Raw genomic sequence first — 20,198 nt, forward strand, 5'->3', positions numbered from 1 at the left:
TCTTCATGTAGTTTCTCAAATATCTAAATTTAGCTCTAAAAATCAATCATATTAACTCGTGAAAAGTAAAATATGACAAATAAAAACAATACATACAACAACATTTATTCAAGAAAAAATGACAGTTCAATGCACAAAGTATTTTCATCAACCGACTTTGGAAAAGAATCATAGAAATACAATAACAAAAATATATCAAATGAAATCTCATAAAGTAAAAAAAAGATAAATACGTATATGTATTTTTTTTCACTATCTCTACGAGATAAAAAGACTGTTTTCGAAAAACCTCATAGAAGCTTAGAGATAACCTTCATTATTTATACACTCCATATGATTAAAGTGGTGAAATTTAGCTAAAGAAAGTTATGGAGTTTGAGGATCAAGAGAAGCAAAGAGATGAAGAAATAGCAGCTGCACCGACTCACAACGACAACTCCGACTCAACAACAAAAATGCCGCCGAGTCCTCAACTCGAGCTCGAGCCGTTAACAGCCGTTCAGCTCTGGACCAACAACAAGCCAAAATACAAAGAGTGCCTAAAAAACCACGCCGTCGGTGTCGGCGGCCACGCCGTAGACGGCTGCGGCGAGTTTCTCCCCGCCGGCGAAGACGGCTCAATTGATTCACTCAAATGCGCCGCTTGTAACTGTCACCGCAATTTCCACCGGAAAATTGCACCGCCGCCTCTCACCGCCGCCGCCACCGGCGGTGAGCCGGTTCCGTTTGTTTACCACTCACACAATCAGCTGCCGACTTACTACAGAACCTTACCGCCACCTTGTGGGTATTTACAGTACCACGTGGCGCCACATCAGAGGCCGTTAGCTTTACCGTCGACTTCCGGTGGATATCGCGAGGATCAGGAGGACATTTCCAACCCAAATTATAGCGGAGGTACTAATTTTTCTTAGCTCGAAGTTCTATTTTCTTAATTTTCGCTCGATGTTTAATATCTATAATAAAGTCCGATTAAATAAAAATAATTCTACCAAAAATGATTAATTTCGTACACATTTTGTTTCCTATAGTGCAAAAAGGCACTTAGATGAAAGTATAATGTTTAAAGTAACTTAATTATACATTTAAATTATCTACATCGTCCGTATTTTAAAAAAATGTGCACCATGTATGTTATAACAGGTAACTTATCTAATTTTTAACATTATAGAGTTATAAATTTTTTTTATAAGTAAGATGACACGACTAATTAAACTATAATCCTCGATGATAATAGAATTATGTGACTAGTTTGTCTACAAAAATTGTGGTCAGAGGCGTATTCATGATTTCGTAAGGATGAGTGCATTATTACGAAAAGATGTATTTAAAATATAAATTTGATCGATTTAACCTTTATGTTCTTAACACTGAATTGTTAAACTTTAAAAATTATAGGTCCAACATATATAATACTACTAGTTTAAATTTTAATATACACATTTGATTTAATTATATAAAAATTATACCGTGCTATTTTTTTTTAGGAATTTTCAATGTTACACATTTGAAAATTTTGAAAGATTAAAGCAAAAAAATAAAAGAAAAATTGATTGAAATACCAAAAGTGCTACCGATAATCACTTTAAGGGGTGTTAGTAACAAAAATAAAATAGATATAAGATTCAAATTTCTATATTTGCTTAAAGAGGTGCACCCAATCTTCATCGTATTATTATATGTTACTTTTAATGTAGGTTCACACTTGTATATTTAAATATTTTTTTAAAAAATATAACACTGCTATATATAATCTAGAGAGGAAACATGGGTTCAAACCCACGGAACCCCTCCAGATACGCCTCTGAATTTGTGGTACACTACGACTATACTATAATTGTTTGAGTTTGTTGCGTTTTGCACCCCTAACGAATTTAATTTCCTCTGTAGAAGTTTATGATTCGCACCCTAGATAAACTTTGCTGAAACCCTAGATAAACTTTGATTTTCGGCTAACCAGCACCAACTCTTCAATAGATTCCTTGTTGGAGTTCCATCTTTTAAATTAGGCAAATTGTATTTATTTTAATTGATGATTTCTCATATTTAACCTCTATAGGGTGCGAATCATAAAAGAGGACATACGTTAGGGATGCAAAATGCAACGGTCCTAATAAGTGGTAATGGTGATAAAAATATTTTTATTTACTTAATTATATCTTTTAATAGGTTCAAAGAAGCGTTTTCGGACAAAATTTAGCCAAGTACAGAAGGAGAAAATGCAAGAGTTGGCTGATAAATTAGGGTGGAGGATACAAAGGGAAGATGAAGAATTGGTGCAGCAATTGTGCAATGAGACTGGAATTACAAGGCAAGTGTTCAAAGTTTGGATGCATAACAACAAGCATACACTTGGTAAAAAACCCTAGAACCAAAAAAAAAATAAATCCCATTATTTTTAGGTATTTTTGTTAATATTAATGTTAGATATTGAGTAATTAAGTACTTATTTTGTATTTCGGAAACTATGTATGTTAATTAGCTGGGTACAATGATAATATATTTAGTATAATCTCACAAATAAGGTCTGGAGAATGATAGAATATACGTAGATAGACCTTATTTCTGTCTTGTGAGGTGAAGAGACTTGTTTTCGATGTTTCATATTTCGTAGTAGTAGTATATTTTAGGCTCTTTTCTTCTAATTCCACTTCCACTTGTTTAATTGGAAATTAATTAAAGTGCATGTTAACGGTGGGAATGTCAAATGTGATATTGTCTTTTACTTCTTCTGGAGTTCTTATGTGTGCACAATATATGTCAAAGGGTAATGACATCTAACGATGATTTGAAATTTCTTTCGTTCTTAATTGGAATAAGTTTTAGTTTGATGGTTTCAAGCTCTTAGAAAGTTCTTTTTTTCGTTGAAATCGTCACCCTCAAAGTTAAATGTGTGAATTTGAATTTACTTAACTAAAGTTAAATCTTTCTTAAGCTTGTCCCCCATGGCAAGTTCAACTTTTAATCAAGGCCAAACACATGTACAACTCCTTTAACTTGTCTACATTTTTTATTTTGGCACTTTATCCTAGTCTTGTTTCATTTTAATCCTTTAACTCTATTTTTTATGTACTATTTTAACACGAAATACTATTTTTATGATTTATTTATTTATATATATATTCTTCAATTGCAACTTCTTATTTTAAATCGACACGTGTCACTTAATTTTAGTTAAAAAATTAAAAATTAACAAAAAATAATTCTTTTTAAAAAATAATAATTTCTTTTTAAGAGTGTTATATATTTTTGTGTGAAAAATAACCGACGAAATTGTGTTGGTTTTCTTTCTTTAAAATCACTGGCAACCTAACAAAGTCGGTCAAGTTTTAACATTGTTTAGTAGTGTTATTAGCAATGAACAAAAGTCTTTTTTTTAGTAGTGTTATTAACAAAGTCAGTCGAGTCTTTTTGAAGATGGGTTTTTTTATTCGTATTGATTTATATTAAAAATTAAAAGTGAGTATTTGCGTTAAATTTAGATAGCCTAGATGATAAGAAAAAATAAATAAGTAGTGTTATTTAATTTAATTGAATGTTTAAGAAAGAAAATCAAAGAACTTTCGTCAATTCATTTTCATGCAAAAATACAGAGAAATATCAAAAAATAATATTATTGTTTGAAATTTTTTATGTTCGTTCGCGAATGTTTAAGTTTTTTAATTAACAGGTACACGTTTATTTTTTTAAAATAAGAAATTGCAATTGAAGAACATAAATAAAAACAAATCATAAAAATTAGTATAAGTGTTTAAATGGTACATGAAAAATGGAGTTTAAGGGTTAAAATGGAACAAAGGTAAGTTGGAGTGCCAAAATAAAAAATAAGGACAAATTTAAGGGATTGTGTATGTGTTTGACCTTTAATCAAAGAAAAGAATGGAACTCAATTGATTATTATTTTTATAATGGTGGTGTATGTCTGATTAGTTTGCGAACACCTCGAATTAATGGTGAAACATATTATGTTTTCTCTTATTATTAGTACATAAATCAAATAACTTTATCGATAAAAAAATTTCAACTATTTTCTTCTCTTGACACTTTTTGGCATTCTCAGATTAGTAGATTATTTAAAAGAAAACTTATTATTAATATTTTATTTTAAAAGAATAAAAAATGATTGATTTTGTCATAGGTGAAGGAAGAAAGTAGAAAAAGAACAAAAATTGTTTGATCATTCATGAATGTACATGCAGTTTTCCTAGGGAAGGTAAGAGCTGAAATAAGCATAGTAATAATATTAATCATTTTATAATAATAAAAATATTTTTTTTTGACATATTTCTTGGAAATGAAAATTTTGGAAATTAATATAATTACAATATATTCTAGAAAGTCGATAGATCCAAAGCTTGATTCCATTTTTTTTTAATAACTTTAATCTTCTTTTTATTCTCCTTTTTTGCTTCTTCTTCTCATTCCTTAATAACTTTTTCTTTTTTATGTTTTAAAAGAAACATGTGGGCACTACTGCAACATATCAGTAGTATGCATTATAATATTCCTACATAACTTGATTTCTTCTTCTTGTACTTTTGTGCATGAAAGATCCCTATATATTGTGATTTGGGTTATATTTATTTGTCGTAGTAGATAACATATAGAGTTATAACCATCTAAATGTCTTATAGGTCTAATTAATTCAGATGCGTACAGCGTACCATATTAATTTGTAAAAAAAAATGCTTTTTGTTCGAGATATTTGATTAAAAGTGAATTCATTTCATTATTTTCTTTGATGGTGTAGAAATTTGTCGATAGAGAAATACAAAAGTTGTACGATTCTATAATTGAAGACTAAGTAGGTATTTGGACATGCGATTTCATATCGCGAGATGAAATCAATGTTTAGACATGTGATTTTACGTTGATTTCATATTGTGAGAGGAAATTCCAAATTCTTCAAAAATCATGATTTGGAAATTTCAAATCAAGATTTGAATTTTTTCAAATACAAAAATTGACTTTGTAAAAACAACCTCACATTTATATCTACTAACCATTTATTTCATATGTAAATAAAATTTATAATTCATATCATTACTTTTTAAACCATTTATATCTCATATAATGACTACTCTCACGAACATAAAATTTATTATTATTACTTAATCAATTCCTACTTTACTATTTATATTCACCAAATTTATTATTTTTATCAAATTTATTTACCAATCAAGTTGACCAACAAATGACTCAGAGTAACAATGTTGATTCGTCTTCTCTGTCATCTAATCGAGAAATGTAAGTTCAACATGAGAAAGTTGTTCATACTATGTAGAAGGATTCTATTAAAGAATGTTCAATTTTTTCATTGAATTAAAGTTTGATCGATAAATGTTGTAATTTTTTAGAATATCTTTGTGATAGTATATTATGCGATCTTATAAAATTTTGCTTATTTGTTGAAATTGTATAAAGAATTGAGACAATTTTAATAGTTTTACAACTTATGAAGTTTTTATGTTATGAGAAAACATACAATATAAAATGGTCAAATTGCATGTCCAAATAAAACTTCAACTTCATCTCATGATTTCATATAACACGGCCAAACAAGACCTAAATGAGAGAGAGACGAATTCAGAATTTGAAGTTTGTAGATTCAGAATTCTAGTTCATTTGAATTACTGAGTTCTAAATTATGCATATTCTATAAATTTCTTGAGACAAATATAAAATTTAGTCTAAATTATTAAATTCAATCGAACTCATAATTCGTATACTAGTTTCGCCCCTATATATATTATTATAAATCAGATGGTTATTGTCAGTTCCTAATCTTCCCAATCAATTAAGGACCATTTTGTTCATCATTTTTCTCGAATATAAACCCAATGAATTGTCAACATCAGGCCGGGACAATATTCGAGGACTTTCTTATATGGTTTGAGGAATCTTCTCCTTTTCGAACTATATTTTTGAGATGTGGGTTAAGTCCAAAGTTCATTTAATACAAAAGGTTTCAAATTGTGCGAGAAATTACAAATATACTCTTAATTTATGATCGTGTATGCTCCAGTCTGTACATTAATTATTTGAACATCAGTGTGTGTGAGTGATAAGAATGTCCCTTGTCTGACCTAGATATGTAAGATCAATCTCGAAACTCCTAATTATATGATTTGGATAATCCTCTTTTTTTTGAGTTATCTTTCAATTTAATTTGATTGAACCCAAATCATGTGAGGATTGTGAATATACTCATGGTCCACGATTGTACACATGGCTCTAGTCTGGACATTATTTGGACCAGTGGCGTAGTTAGGAATTTCACAAAGGGTATCCAAAAATAGCACAACAAAAACTCTTTCCAAAAAGTAGAACTAGTGAGATTGAACACACAAGTACTTTCAATTTAATTTGATTGAACCCAAATCATGTGAGGATTGTGAATATACTCATGGTCCACGATTGTACACATGGCTCTAGTCTGGACATTATTTGGACCAGTGGCGTAGTTAGGAATTTCACAAAGGGTGTCCAAAAATAGCACAACAAAAACTCTTTCCAAAAAGTAGAACTAGTGAGATTGAACACACAAGTACTTCCTCATTCCAAGGAGGTGAAACCACGCTATAACAACTTGTTATGTTAAGGGTGTCCAAAATATGTTATTTAATCATTTTGTATATCATGTTACTTGTATACACATGGCGGTTAGGGTGTCCAAAATAATAATTGAACACCCTAACCACCATGTGGCTACACCACTGATCTGGACGTGACCCACATGTTGTTGTGTTTTAAGGGTGTGAGCAGGAAATGAAGGCTTGTGACCAGTGGCGGACGCAAAATTTTCATTAAGGGGTGTCAACGGTTATAGTAAAAAAAATTATAAATAGGCTAGTAGGGCTTGGACACATGACCTTATGGAGTGTTTGCAAGCCTCTAACCAATAGACTAAACCTTCAACTTGTTTCAAAAAGTGTCAATTTATGTATTTATATTTATTAAACTAAAATTTAATCACTATAGACAACGTAATTTTCCGACGAAGGGATATTGCTCGACACCCCTTGGACCAAGGTAGGTCCGCCACTGCTTGTGACTCTCCTAAAGGCTTGTAACTATACCGAAGAGTTGTGATCTTTATGAAGACAACACATGCAAAACTACTTATATAACTTTAATAATACTCTTTTTTTCAAAATAGCTTTTGAGACGTGAGTTAAATAAAAAAATCACAAATAATTCTCATGTACATGTGCTCTTACACGTCCTTGATTAAATTCTAAAGTAGAAGACAACAAATAAGAGTACAAAAAAGCTATAAAGAGGCAGAAAATAATTGTGTAGTGTACAAGTTAGCAAGAATTGCAGAACTGCAAAAACAAAAAGTCCTTTAAAGCACTGACGGAATTCATGTGATCCCTTAAAACATGTATAGCCAACTCGGATTGAAAGACATATGACTAGACAATATGTTCCATCACAAATAATTCGTAAATATTTACGTCAAATTAATGAATATTACATGCATATAAATATTTATATTCAAGAGTTTAACTAATAGTTATCGACAGTGTAAATATATTTGCACTATTAAATTATTTTTACTTGTTATAATAAATAATTTGTCTTATTTTTAGGTTAAAAATCTTATGTTTGAAAATTTTCTATTGATATTTTTATTCAAATATCCTTCTGCTACGTGTCACAGGATGGAATATGTAAGGATATTTTATGAAATTATTTATCTCATTTTTTATATAAGATTAATAGCTAGCAATTTCACTGTTTTAATTAAATGGTGGGATAAAATAATTTTGAAATTAGCTAAACCTCAAATCAAATATGAGATAAAGTTAATTCTGATCTCAAAATTGTTATCCTTCATATGTACCAAACGATTAGGGTAGAAGCTTAGTACTTCGAAGTGTGGTAGTCTCCATATATACTAGTAGCTACGTAAGAATGCATTGCCTTGACGTACCAGTAGTAATCGTAGTATTTGATCTTATTATTTCCCGAGCTTCGATCTTTCTTATTATATGTAATTTGTGTAGTTTGGTAATAATATTATATTGTTATTGTTTTGTTTTGTTAATATATGTTGTTTTTGTTACTATTTGTTGTTTCCTGTATTTCTATTGCCTTTTTTTTCTGGACTGTTTGTTTTGAACCAAGGATGAGAGAAGTAGTATTGAGAACATCCCTAATTAACTTGATGTAAATTATTAGTTTCGTCTATAAACTATTGACAACCTTAAAAACACATCTTTACTTGATTAACTGAACTTAAATACATGTTTGATCTTTCAACATGCGTGAAATACATCTCTAAATTCTCACCAAGTTTAGAGGTGTGATTTCAACACTTCTCTCAACTTTTTATTAAGAGCTCCATGCTCATACAAGAGTTTGAAACCACTTGTTATGTCATGTGACAGATTGAAGGTGTATTTATAATCTTAGTTTAGTTAATCAAGTAGAATGATGTTATTAAGGCAATCAATAGTTCGACGACAAAACTAATAATATGTGCCAAGTTCAAAAGCGTTTTCAATACTTCTCTCACTAAAAATCTATAGAAAAACACTTTCTTTATCTATTAATTTTGAATAAGATCTACGTATAATCTACCGTCTTCCAATATTTTATCCAACTTCCAAGTACGAAACAACCTTCCCCACTTCCACTAGTACCTACCCTCTTAGGGTTTGCAGACTCACAAATCACAATTTTCTCAGTATTTCTGTGTTATTGTCAGCTGGAAGGAAACCAATTATGCAAGGCATATAGTTCTGTATTTGGAATTGTTGAAACAGATAGAAAATCACATCACTCCTTTTGTATTGTTAAGTCACTATTCCCCCAGTCCAATATTAGTTGTTCCTATAAATAAAAATAAAAATAAAAATAGTTATATTTTCTTGTATTTTACTTTTACAATTAATTCTTGTAAAAAGTGTAAATAAATTTTAACGGTACAATTTTTTTAAGGAGTAAATTAATAAATTATTCTTTTTAATGAAAAGTGGAGAAAATAAATATTCACTCTCCGTCTATTTTATGCAGCACCCTTGATTTGATACATGATTAAGTAAAAAAGGAAGATTTTGGAAAGATGTGATCTAAAATGAATCTTAGATATTTGTATAGTGGTAAATTATTTCATCAAGGGTAAAAAGAGAAATTTTAAAGTATTTTTTTCTCTAATTATAATAAAATGATATTCTTTTCTGCGACTAATTTTAAAAGAAAAAATGTCAAATAAAATAAGACGGAGAAATTAATAACTAAATATAAAACGAAAATACTATTTTTTTAGGTAATGATGTTAAGTCATTATACTTCACTGTCATACGTTACCCTCTTCACTTCAATAATTACTATTTTTCTCTTTTCCCCTCTTTTCTTGTGCTTGATTTAATTTTAAATTTGCAAGAGAGTTAAGAAAAAACTTAAAACTTCATAAATTTACGGCATTAAATATTTGAAATAAGCTTATAATAACATAAATGTAATATACTTATCTTAGATCTACTTATATAGTTATATTAGATCTACTTATCTTTCTTTAACTACATGCCTAATTAAACTAGTTCATAGGGGGATTTCCACAAGCTATTTATGCTAATGAGTTCATAAGTGTATTATATGCGGGGATAGAGCTAGGTCATAAGTGTGTCATTAAGTCTTCTTGTAGTATGAATGTCCACTTATAATATACCTAAAATATTTAGTTTTACGGAGAACATGNGAGAGTTAAGAAAAAACATAAAACTTCATAAATTTACGGCATTAAATATTTGAAATAAGCTTATAATAACATAAATGTAATATACTTATCTTAGATCTACTTATATAGTTATATTAGATCTACTTATCTTTCTTTAACTACATGCCTAATTAAACTAGTTCATAGGGGGATTTCCACAAACTATTTATGCCAATGAGTTCATAAGTGTATTATATGCGGGGATAGAGCTAGGTCATAAATAACAACCTTCAATTAATTAAGTCTTCTTGTAGTATGAATGTCCACTTATAATATATATAAAATATTTAGTTTTACGGAGAACATGTCTCGCATATTTTTTCCTATAAATTATTCTTTGAAATAGAAAAGACGATTATGTTTGGTAAACTCTCTGCTCAAAAGAGATGAAATGAAAGTAATAATAACAAGCTAGATAATAAGATAAAACGAAGTGACTATTCAAGTAATGTGAACATGAGTTGTTCGGGGGGGCATGTGAAGGCAACAATAAAATGCTTAGGGTATATAAAGATGACTTCATTGAAGTAGGTTTTGGCCCCACTTTATGCATGGTGTGTAGTAAATGAGTGCTAAAAATAGTATGACAGTGAGAAATGCTTTCCTCCATTAGCCCTCCAGCTTGCACACATACAGAAAAACTACTTTTTTCTTTTGACATTTTAATACTATACCCACAAAGAAGAACATCCTAGTTTGATACATCATTACTTCATTGTTTGATGTGAATTTGAATCTTACATACTTAAAAGAGAAAAGGGTTAAAAATACCCTTCAATTAACTAAAGTAAACCTAAGATATCATGGTTCTCAACTCACTTCATTGGCCTGAGTCACACCCTCGACTATAGAAACACAATAGTGATCAATTGTAGACAGCACAAGTATGAGTTAATGACAAGAGGAAAGAGAGAAAGAAAGGCAAATGCAACCTTTAACGTAACACAACAAAAGGTGTAGGTGCTATTATAAGTGTGCTTCACATTCTAAAGCTCGTTAAACCGATAATATTTTTTTCATCAATGGATGTTATACAATACAACAGAGACTAGAGACGGAAGCAAATGATACCATAAAATCCAAATTCACTACCGTTCTTTCTTTTACCATATTTTTCTTCAGTATCTTCAATGGCGACCAGATGGAACTTAAGGGAAGTCCAACTTTCTGTATGATGAATCACGTCCTCTCAGGTAACGCATTTTAAGACCAATAACAGACTCACACAGAATGTAAGTTGCGTGCTTGTAATGCCTCCTGCAGGCAATTCACTGCACCACTGTAATTTAGAAATCCCATAAACCAAAATTCATGGTTATCGACTGATATAGTCTGGACATATTTTTCAGATGGATTAGTCCTGCTTGATGAAGAATTAATTGCCTTAAGCTGGTGTAATGGGATAACTACCTGCAGATATCATGGTAAAACAGAGCGAAATGTGAGTACAAACAGAATTCCTCAAATGAGTAAATTTAGTACAAGATCAAAGATAAATGAAACCTTACAGAACTATTTACAGATTTATGTTCATTGTTTAAATGAACCACCACTTAATGAATGGGCCATGAATGCTCAAAAGTAACATAGCTTAGAGTTCCCATCACCAAAGATCAAAACTGGTGCAGGAAGGAAACATCCAAGGTGCTAATTGATCGTAATACTTGATATCAAATGAACCAAATAGAAAATAAAATGGATACAAATGACACTTCAAGAAAAGAAGAGAAAGTCCATCAAATATTAAAGGAGATATGCAAAAGAGAAAATAGATATGTGAACACTAATGAATTGACTCTCTGATACACAAACCATGAGTGAAAAACATTGTTTTCCACTATAAAACAGCTTTTGCAAGAGCTACCAATGGAGAATTTTTCACATCTCAACCACTGTATTTATGGCTTCTCAACCAAAGTTTCGGCGTCTCCATGCTTCCTACGTCTTCAAATTAATCATATAGCAATCTAACACTATATAGTGCAATAGATGACTTGGGCACTCTAGACTATCTAGATTCTCTAAAATGTTTAAGATAGTACAATCTTCCCAACAAAGAACTGCGGTCAAGAAGAAGAAAGTGAACATTTGCTACACAAGCATTTAGCTGGGTTAAGGACAGGTTTGAGGATATTTTCTTTTACTGAAATCAGGGAAGAGGAGGTTATCCTGATGCACAGTGAGGCCGGTCAAGTCAAAATAACATGAACTAGGTAGCATGGCGACACAACTATCACAACCACCCAGTCCTACAGTCTATTAATGGATAACAAGACAAACCCTCCACTCATGAATACTCAATTATTTGATCTTGAAAGATTTCTTATAAGCAATCAGTAAGATATAATTAAAGATGCTATGTCTGTCGAGGATACAATAATGTCTATAACTCTGCTCACTGAATGCAAAATAAAAACTCTGTAAATACCAAATTCATTGCATGGTTATCATCTAAGTTTCAAGAATGTGTATTACTTAAAAGTATATTGGTGGTTCATGTTCAGTAATGTGACTTTGATATGTTATTAGGATTACCCAGGAACAGTTCTCTCTTGAAAATGAAAAGTATGTCCAGATAAATTCACATTATAAAATATGTAATCAGGAATTCTTTGTAAGAAACAAACAATAAACTGGCCCACAGAATGAAGATGTGAATTCACTGTAAGTAAGTGTTTTTTTTTTTTTTTTATAAGAAAAGGAAATATTAAGAGCAAATGGAACAAAATGCTCTTGAACAACTTCGAGAACAGTAATATGACTAATATCATCCCTAAGCTGCTAACTGTAAACCCCGTAGTTCCAATTACCGCCATTTAGCAGTCCTTTTGCTGCTTGCTTCTTTGTAAACTTGGCCACCAAAAGGGGTGAGCATTAATAATATGATAGAATAAAGGCAGCTTAATGAATTATCTCGTTCAAATTATCTACAGAGAAGCAGCATGTGACCCCTCTTTGCTTTCATCGCCTCGTCAATACTGCATCCTCTCCAATTTATAACCAAACCTCCCACCCCACTCTGCCATCCTTCCACCTTCCATAGAACTCCTATTGGACCCACTTTCATCTTCCCAGATCATCTTTTCCCTTCTGAAACCTAGTAAGACGCTCACATGCAATAACAGTTATTTCCCCTTTCCAAGTAAGTGACACAAGATTCCGGACCCGGTACCTATGTTGGTGGGAGGTAGCAGATACCCGATAGAATAGTCGAGGTGCGCGCAAGCTGCATGGACCCACCCTCATAAATTAAAAAAAGCAAGTGACACAAGATCCATAAAAATGGGTAGAATGAATCCTCTGACCCTATCTGATGGTTCTTGTGGCTTCTGAATTGGCAAGAAATCACTAATTGCATGTAAGCTTCTCGTTCTCCAATTAATTTTCAACCAATTTGTTAATGAGAGTAGATGATGATGATTAGTGTGTACAATAAGCTGCACTCTAGATTATTTGGACCAGTGAATAAGATGATTCATAAACATGTGACAACAATATGTTATCAAGACCCAAGTGGTGCCAGTACAATGATTGGAAAGTGAAGCTGGGAGATATAAGTGGATTACAAGTTGCAACACAAGAAAAGTATAGTGAGTAAATTATTCTGATCCAAGCTGCAGAAATATCGAACCTATAGCTATGATTGACATCCCATTTACAGATCATCACTGTGTAAGCACGAAGGTATCCTTCGAGCCTATTTGGATTGGCTTATTTTAAGTAGCTTTTAAGCACTTACTATATTCAGAATTACCTGAAAGTCCAAGTTTCTTGCATCATATTTTTAACCATTTGACATAAATTTTCAGGCAGATACATTGAACATAAACAGCACCATATTTTGTGCGACAAACTACAACTAGAAGAGATAGGTTAAGTAAAATAAATCATGCTTGCTCATCCTTTCATCCAGGAAGGGATGACCATCGATTTTAGCATCCACATTTTCCGGTGGTTATAGGAAACCTACACCAAGGTGGTATTAAGTGGCGTTCTCCAATCTAACAATTACCTCTCAAGTTTAGCAGTAACTACTGAAAAGGCTGTATTATGACAGTCACTAGTGCTACTAATGGCTGACAGATAACTTATAGAGTCTGAGAGATAACAAATAGACAGAACACTCTTGGAGCTTCAAGTACTGAAAGACAATCTAACATACCTTATAATAGCTCCACTCAGTCTTATCTTCGGCTTTATAGGAGAGAGGGTTATCACTACAAAAGGCAAGCTTAGCTGTGGAGACATATAATACTCCCATAACTGGACCAGCTGATGTGGACAGGTAACATGCAAATGAATTCTGAAGTTGCTCCTCAGGAACAGTCTCAAATGTTTGCCGAAATATCTTATCATAGCCACCTTCTGCCAGAACCTTCGTTCCCTGAGCAATTCTTCCCAAGGCGGCATCAGCAAGACTAGGACCCGTTTTCACTATATCAGCCAATGAAAGAAACAACAGTTATTGTATGAATGTATTTTTCTTTTTTTGGTTAGGGGGTGAGTGGGTGGGACAGGAAGATAACTTCATTTAAATGTTTATTGTTTATGGCATAATGTAGTAACTATAAACAAAGCTTGCAAAATAGGAAACACATTAGAGTTTTAGACATATATAAGTCCTCCACATCCTGTCTGCAGCCTTCACCCTCTCACCTCCACAAAGGAAATAAAAAGGTTAAGCTATTACTATCCTATTTAGAAGTAGCCCCAAGAGAGAAAAATAAGTTGACTGAAGCAGCACAGAACGGGGAGAATACTGCACTTTTGAAATTCAAATCATATATATATATTGCCTCTCTGTAACAAAAGGATTAGCTAGAAGGCATTTAGAAGGATCATATCCTCAACATAAACTCACATGGAGTTGCACCAAAGTCGGTGCCGGCTCCTGAGAGGTGCTAAACATTGAGGTATCACTCATCACTGTGCAAATGACTTAAAAAGGAAGTCCACATAGACGATGTGCATGTGAAAGACTTCCTAAACTACATTTTAAGTAAAGTGAATAGATTATTTTTTGGTAAATGACTTGTGAATGCACAGGCACATTATCTCCAGTGAAGATGTGAAAAAATTCTGCCAGTACTGTAAAAATGGAGTAGCTTTAAGCTTCACAGCATTGAGCCAGTGATACAAATAGAAGTCTCTTGTTAGACAAAACCTCTTACTTACAACTCATAGTAATACTATTTTTTGTGTGTGATGAGACAAAACCTCCTACTTACAAAAAAAAAAAGATCCGAAAACATCTCATCCATAAGTCCAACTGTGGTTCTTTTCCACTGTGATCCTTTGTTGACTCGAAATTACTCTAACCCCAACTTCACCACACATTCATAGAACCTTTTCTGTTCCTTTCATTTTTTGGGGTAGTTCACTTACACATGCATATCGCTGCTCAAGTATATCCTTAATTGGTGTTATTTTTACCATACTGCACCCATACTTGTCTTCATGTTGTAAGAACCAACTTCTTAATAGAAATAACTAGAGTACGATAACAGTAACTGAATTTTGAGAAAGTAACATTTTCTGATTTCTCCGTATTCCAAGGATAGCCAAAATGAAGAGAATCACAGATAATTCCATCTCAAAAGAAGAGAAGAGAATCACAGACGACGTTCAAGTGAGAGTCTTGGAAAGCATAGGAACTGGACTCCGGAATTCTCGACTATTAGCATGAAATATGTTACTCAAGTACAACTTATGTGCACTATACTAAATGCAAGTTTAAATCTATGAATATAAAATAAAGCCTTAACTTTCTTTGAAGGCCCATTCTAAGTGCACTGCTAGCTTTCCACAAGTTACAATCTTTCTTTCTATATTTTTGTTTGTGAAACTGGTAATGTCAACAAGTTAAAATCTTTTTGAGCTTGAGGGAGCTATGTTTCATATGCATCATCTAATCAAGATAAATTTCAGAACAATATAATCTCAAGTTCATTTTATCATGCTCCAAGACTAGGGGATTCTCCACTCCAAAGCTATGGCCACAATTTATTGTAACTTGTGTTACACTCTGCTTGTTAAATGTGAAAAGTGGAAGCATAGGACTGCAGTAAAATTAAAATATTTCAAATGCTTTTTCACTCATGCGATACTTAAAAATTCACATCAGTTCTTCTTCGTGCCACTAGTACAAGTTTTCTCTTATTAAATGCCCAAACAAACAAGGTCTATGTCATCTCTTTAGTTCTTCCAAAGATTCATCCATAGGAGGAGAAAGAATACATAAGCATGGAGGACCACAATACATTACCGTCTACACCTCTTTTCAAACTAACACATACACACAACTCAGAGATCCCCATAAAATGAAAGAGGAAAGACTTACAGTGTTGCCATGTGTTGCCAGCAAAATCCTCAGCTTTCTTAGTTGCTTCACCAACCTTCTTCCCCCATCTACCAAGCACACCTTTGACGCTCTCCATTGTGTCTGTTAAAGCAAGTTATAACATTGCATTACTTCCTTTTAATCATTCCCCCCCTCAAATTATGTTCTTTTGCGAGACATTCTAACTTTTAAAAGCTCTCAAATCAAACTTGTTCATGCAAATGAACATACTACACTTCACATCAACCATCCAATTCAAATGAACAGTTTGCTCCGAAGGATAATGTTCCAATTAACATTTTGAGAGCTATAAGATTGCTCAATTTTTCGAAATTTCAGAGTTGTCGAGTCGAATTCTAATTGCGTTTGCTAATTTAAAAAACAATCCGAGATCGTTTCCCACCTTAGGGTGCTGAAACCTCTGCCCTATCTGTTCCTGTTCTGTTCAAAAACCTTACGAAAGGCGATAACTAGTATAGAGAAGGATTTCGCAGCTAGAAGAGAAAAACTTTTGTCCAAATAGAAATTAGATCTCTATTTTTACACGAATAAAGAAAAAAATACTGACCTTTCACATTGAAGGAAGACGAATTGTTTTCAGGAGCAGGAGTATAAGCCACATAAGGATTCAAACCACGGTCATCAGACGGCATAGATCTCGGCGCCGGCGATTCCGCCACCAATTCCTCGCTCCAGCTCACCGATTTCCTCGACTTCATCGAACCATTCTCCGATTTGCTACTCTCATTGATAACAGGAGTTTTATCCAGCTGTTGAAGTTGCTCTACGTCGGATCTCGGATCCGGTTTCATAACTCGATCCGATTCCTGACCCGAATTCTTTTGCTCTGTCTCTATCTCTATTACTTTCTTCGCCGCATTCTCTTCTACACCGTTTGGCTGCTCCATAAAAGAGAAGCGGTTTCCTCGCCGGTAACTTTTTAACGTTGAGTTATCTCAGCCGTGATGGCGGTGGCGCGTGGATTACCTCGGGGAGAAATAACGACTTATGATGTTGAAATGTGTGATCTTCAGATAATCATTGGAGGTTTTATTACGTCGACGGTGTTACCGGTTATGCCGGTCATGTCCGTACGATGGAGCAGTGCGAGGGTGACCGGCTTATTTAAAGCGGGAAGACGCAATATGACAGGTTTGTGTTCACACGTAGGATTTCGCATGGGAAAAAGTGAATAGCTGGGACCCGCTGTGGCCAGAATTCAAATTCTTTTCTTCATATACAGTCCTTCGTTATTTTTACTTGGTTAAAATAGTACTCCCTCCGTCCCTATTTACTTGTCCATATTTCCTTTTTTAGTTGTCCCTATTTAGTTGTCCATTTTGACAAATCAAGAAAGGACAACAAATTTTTTCCTATTATACCCTTATTTACACTTCTTGAAAATTGTAAAAGTGTATGTTGTTTCCCTCCAATTTATTTCACTTGAATTCAAATAAGTGGTTGTAATTTTGAAGTGTTGTCATAAGGGTAAAATTGTAACTTCACTGTGCTAATCATTGTTGCCTTAATCTGTGTGCCATTTCTAAAGTGGACAACTAAAAAGGGACGGAGGGAGTAGAAAATAGCGATAGATAAATTCTATACTTTATATGTAAAATTTGTTAGTTAATTTTTTATTTGTTATATTTGCTTTAGTTGTTTGATTTATAGATATAGATGTAAGCTTATATAAAAATATATTCTCCAGACTTTACTCGTAAGATTATACCTAACATATTATTGTGTTGATATTGACGAAAGCAAGAATCAGGATTAACTTGTTGGTTTAGTATACCGAACTTGTCAATAGTTCTTTATCTTTTGATATGATATAGTATAATCTCTGAATTGACTTCTTTTATCATTGCTCAAATCACAATACTTGATATTTCCTTCTTCTTTTTCCCTTTACTTTTGTGAAATTTTCAGGGTTATTAAATGAAAAAAAAATTCATGCATAATCTTGACATCACACTTTATAATATGTTTGAACATGAGATTTAAACAAAACGTTTTCTTCAGAGTGCAAATCAAGGCCTCTTTGACAAGTTTTTGATTATGCAGTCAACACAACAACAACAACGCCTCAGTCTTTGAAATCAGCTATATGAATCATTATTTCCTCATTTAAGCTCATATCTTACAAGGCAGTATCTTGTCTAAAATCAACATATGTTTTTATCATTGATGATAAAATACGAACTGTAGAGCTATAGATTCTTGCTGATAACCAAAAAAAAAAAAGTTGACTGGTATGGATAATATCTGCTATCATCCTTGATATCCAGCTGCACATGTTGAGCCTGTATTAGGTACTCATTTGCAAAACTAGATCAATCTTCACTATCAGAGTTGGCCTCATCAGAACTATAATCGCTACTATCATCCTCAATATCAAGCTGCACGTGCCAAACTTGTATTGGCTATGGCATTCTTGACAGTATGTCGGATAATTTCAACTGAGTTGCCACAGTTGTTACTGAAGATTCTTCGGTATCATTTTCCAACTTGGCCTGTTTGGGACGACGGTAATCGGAATAATCATCAACAAGCATGTCAAGAACACGCTCAGCTCCTTTGAGTTTGTTAGCAAAAGCAAGAATTGAAGAATCTTTTGACCTAACTTTGCGGATGAGTTTTTGCTTCTCGTCTTGAAAATCAAGAATTTCTTGCAGTTCAACAACTGCTTCAAACAAATGCGTCTGAAGAGAAGTAAACACAGAGAGGATTTCTTTTGATGATGAAGGGCAGGAATCTTGTGGAACCGGTGCCACAGAAGGCAGAAATGAAGGAAGAGAACCTCGAAAAGCACTAATTAAGCCAATGGGACCGGTTAGGTGAGACTTCAAAGAGTCTTAAAGCAAGAGATGTCATTTGAATGAGAAGAGACTGAGCTCGAGAGAGAGGCGGGAGAAGAGGAAGGAGTGTCATGAGGTGGTAGTGGTAGTTAATATATTTGCCTGTTGATGGGGTTGATGAGGTTGTGACACTTGCGAGGAGAACTTAGGAGCAGTATTTGGGTTCTGAAGAGACGGTCAACTGGGAGTTGGAAGGCCCAGACGGGCTGGCGATTGCAAAGGTTGGTGCGGAACATTCTGTAGCATCTTCAGAACGCCAGGGTGAAATACTAGAAAAGGCATAAAAGAAAAGTCAATAAACAACCTTAGCAAGGAAAGACAAACTAATAAACTATAGAAAGAACAGCATCCTTTTATTGCCATACACCAAGAGAGGGGGAGAGAAACTAGCAGGGGGAGGGGCAAAGACATAAGCTCATGACACATATGAAAGACGAGAAAAGATTTTCAAAATTCACAACTTAAAGTTAATCCATCAAACATGTAAAATAGTTCATATAACGAATATATGAATGAACCAATTTGCATGAAACAATGCACTTTAGGACCATGCAATCATTTCCTTATTTAACTAAAACAAGCACGTTTTGGGAAATTAACTAAATAAGCTTTGCATCAGTATGCAACAACAAAGGAAATTCTGCCAACTTCATGCATGTGTTATAAGAAAAGAATGACTACAATTTATGAATTATAAAAGAACAAGCAGAGCAGAAGGAGAAAAAACATTAAGTGTCATTAGCAGTACTGAAGTCAACTTTGCTCGAATTATTTAGAGGGTTGGGTAGGGTGGAGTATTGTCAGCAGCAGTGAAGTTAAAATACAGGGTCTGGTAGAATACAACAATGATGTTCACTTGATTTCAACTGATTAATGGAACATTTTGGTAGTCTATTGCCTTCATAAATGTCTCCCCATCTATTGCCTAACCAATAAAGTATAAAAATACACATACATGAAGAGCTCATAGGAAAATCGAAAAAATATATAAAAAGCACGATAAGGGAAAGTTTTTAACTGCTACAGCTCATGCACAATCATGATACATGAATAGATACAGCTGCAGCTCTTTTTTCCCCTCTATCTTCTCCCTTGCCACCATTGCAACTTTTAGCCAAGTATTTTTCATTATTAGGACGAACACGATTAAGAAGAGACTTAAATCTATGTCCTGCTATTATCTTCCAGTAAACAGTGACTTGTGCTCCATATAATCACCACAGTAGTTAGTTTCAATTTTTCAGCTCAAGATTTAAAAGGTCATGATTTGCCA

At 33.2% G+C, this 20,198-nt stretch overlaps 2 protein-coding genes and 1 pseudogene across 2 annotated transcripts; 1 reads left to right on the plus strand and 2 right to left on the minus strand.

Annotated features, from left to right (window-relative positions):
• The first annotated feature begins 290 nt into the window (after positions 1-290).
• LOC125856929 (zinc-finger homeodomain protein 2-like) lies at positions 291-2,672 on the plus strand. The gene is made up of 2 exons (XM_049536590.1): positions 291-897; positions 2,170-2,672. Exons 1-2 carry the CDS (start codon positions 369-371, stop codon positions 2,367-2,369), a joined length of 729 nt encoding a protein of 242 aa, XP_049392547.1. The 5' UTR covers positions 291-368; the 3' UTR covers positions 2,370-2,672.
• Positions 2,673-10,643: 7,971 nt separating this feature from the next.
• On the minus strand, positions 10,644-17,185 carry LOC125856919 (GLABRA2 expression modulator-like). Its single transcript, XM_049536581.1, has 4 exons — positions 16,636-17,185; positions 16,068-16,169; positions 13,890-14,161; positions 10,644-11,137 (listed from the first exon to the last, which is right to left on the minus strand). The coding sequence occupies exons 1-4, from the start codon at positions 16,973-16,975 to the stop codon at positions 10,949-10,951; spliced, it is 903 nt and encodes a 300-aa protein (XP_049392538.1). The 5' UTR covers positions 16,976-17,185; the 3' UTR covers positions 10,644-10,948.
• A 971-nt stretch (positions 17,186-18,156) lies between these two features.
• On the minus strand, positions 18,157-19,190 carry LOC125856933 (mediator of RNA polymerase II transcription subunit 4-like; annotated as a pseudogene).
• Positions 19,191-20,198: the final 1,008 nt, after the last annotated feature.

Source organism: Solanum stenotomum, chromosome 2 (assembly GCF_019186545.1).
Source record: "Solanum stenotomum isolate F172 chromosome 2, ASM1918654v1, whole genome shotgun sequence".
Taxonomy (NCBI): Eukaryota; Viridiplantae; Streptophyta; class Magnoliopsida; order Solanales; family Solanaceae; genus Solanum; species Solanum stenotomum.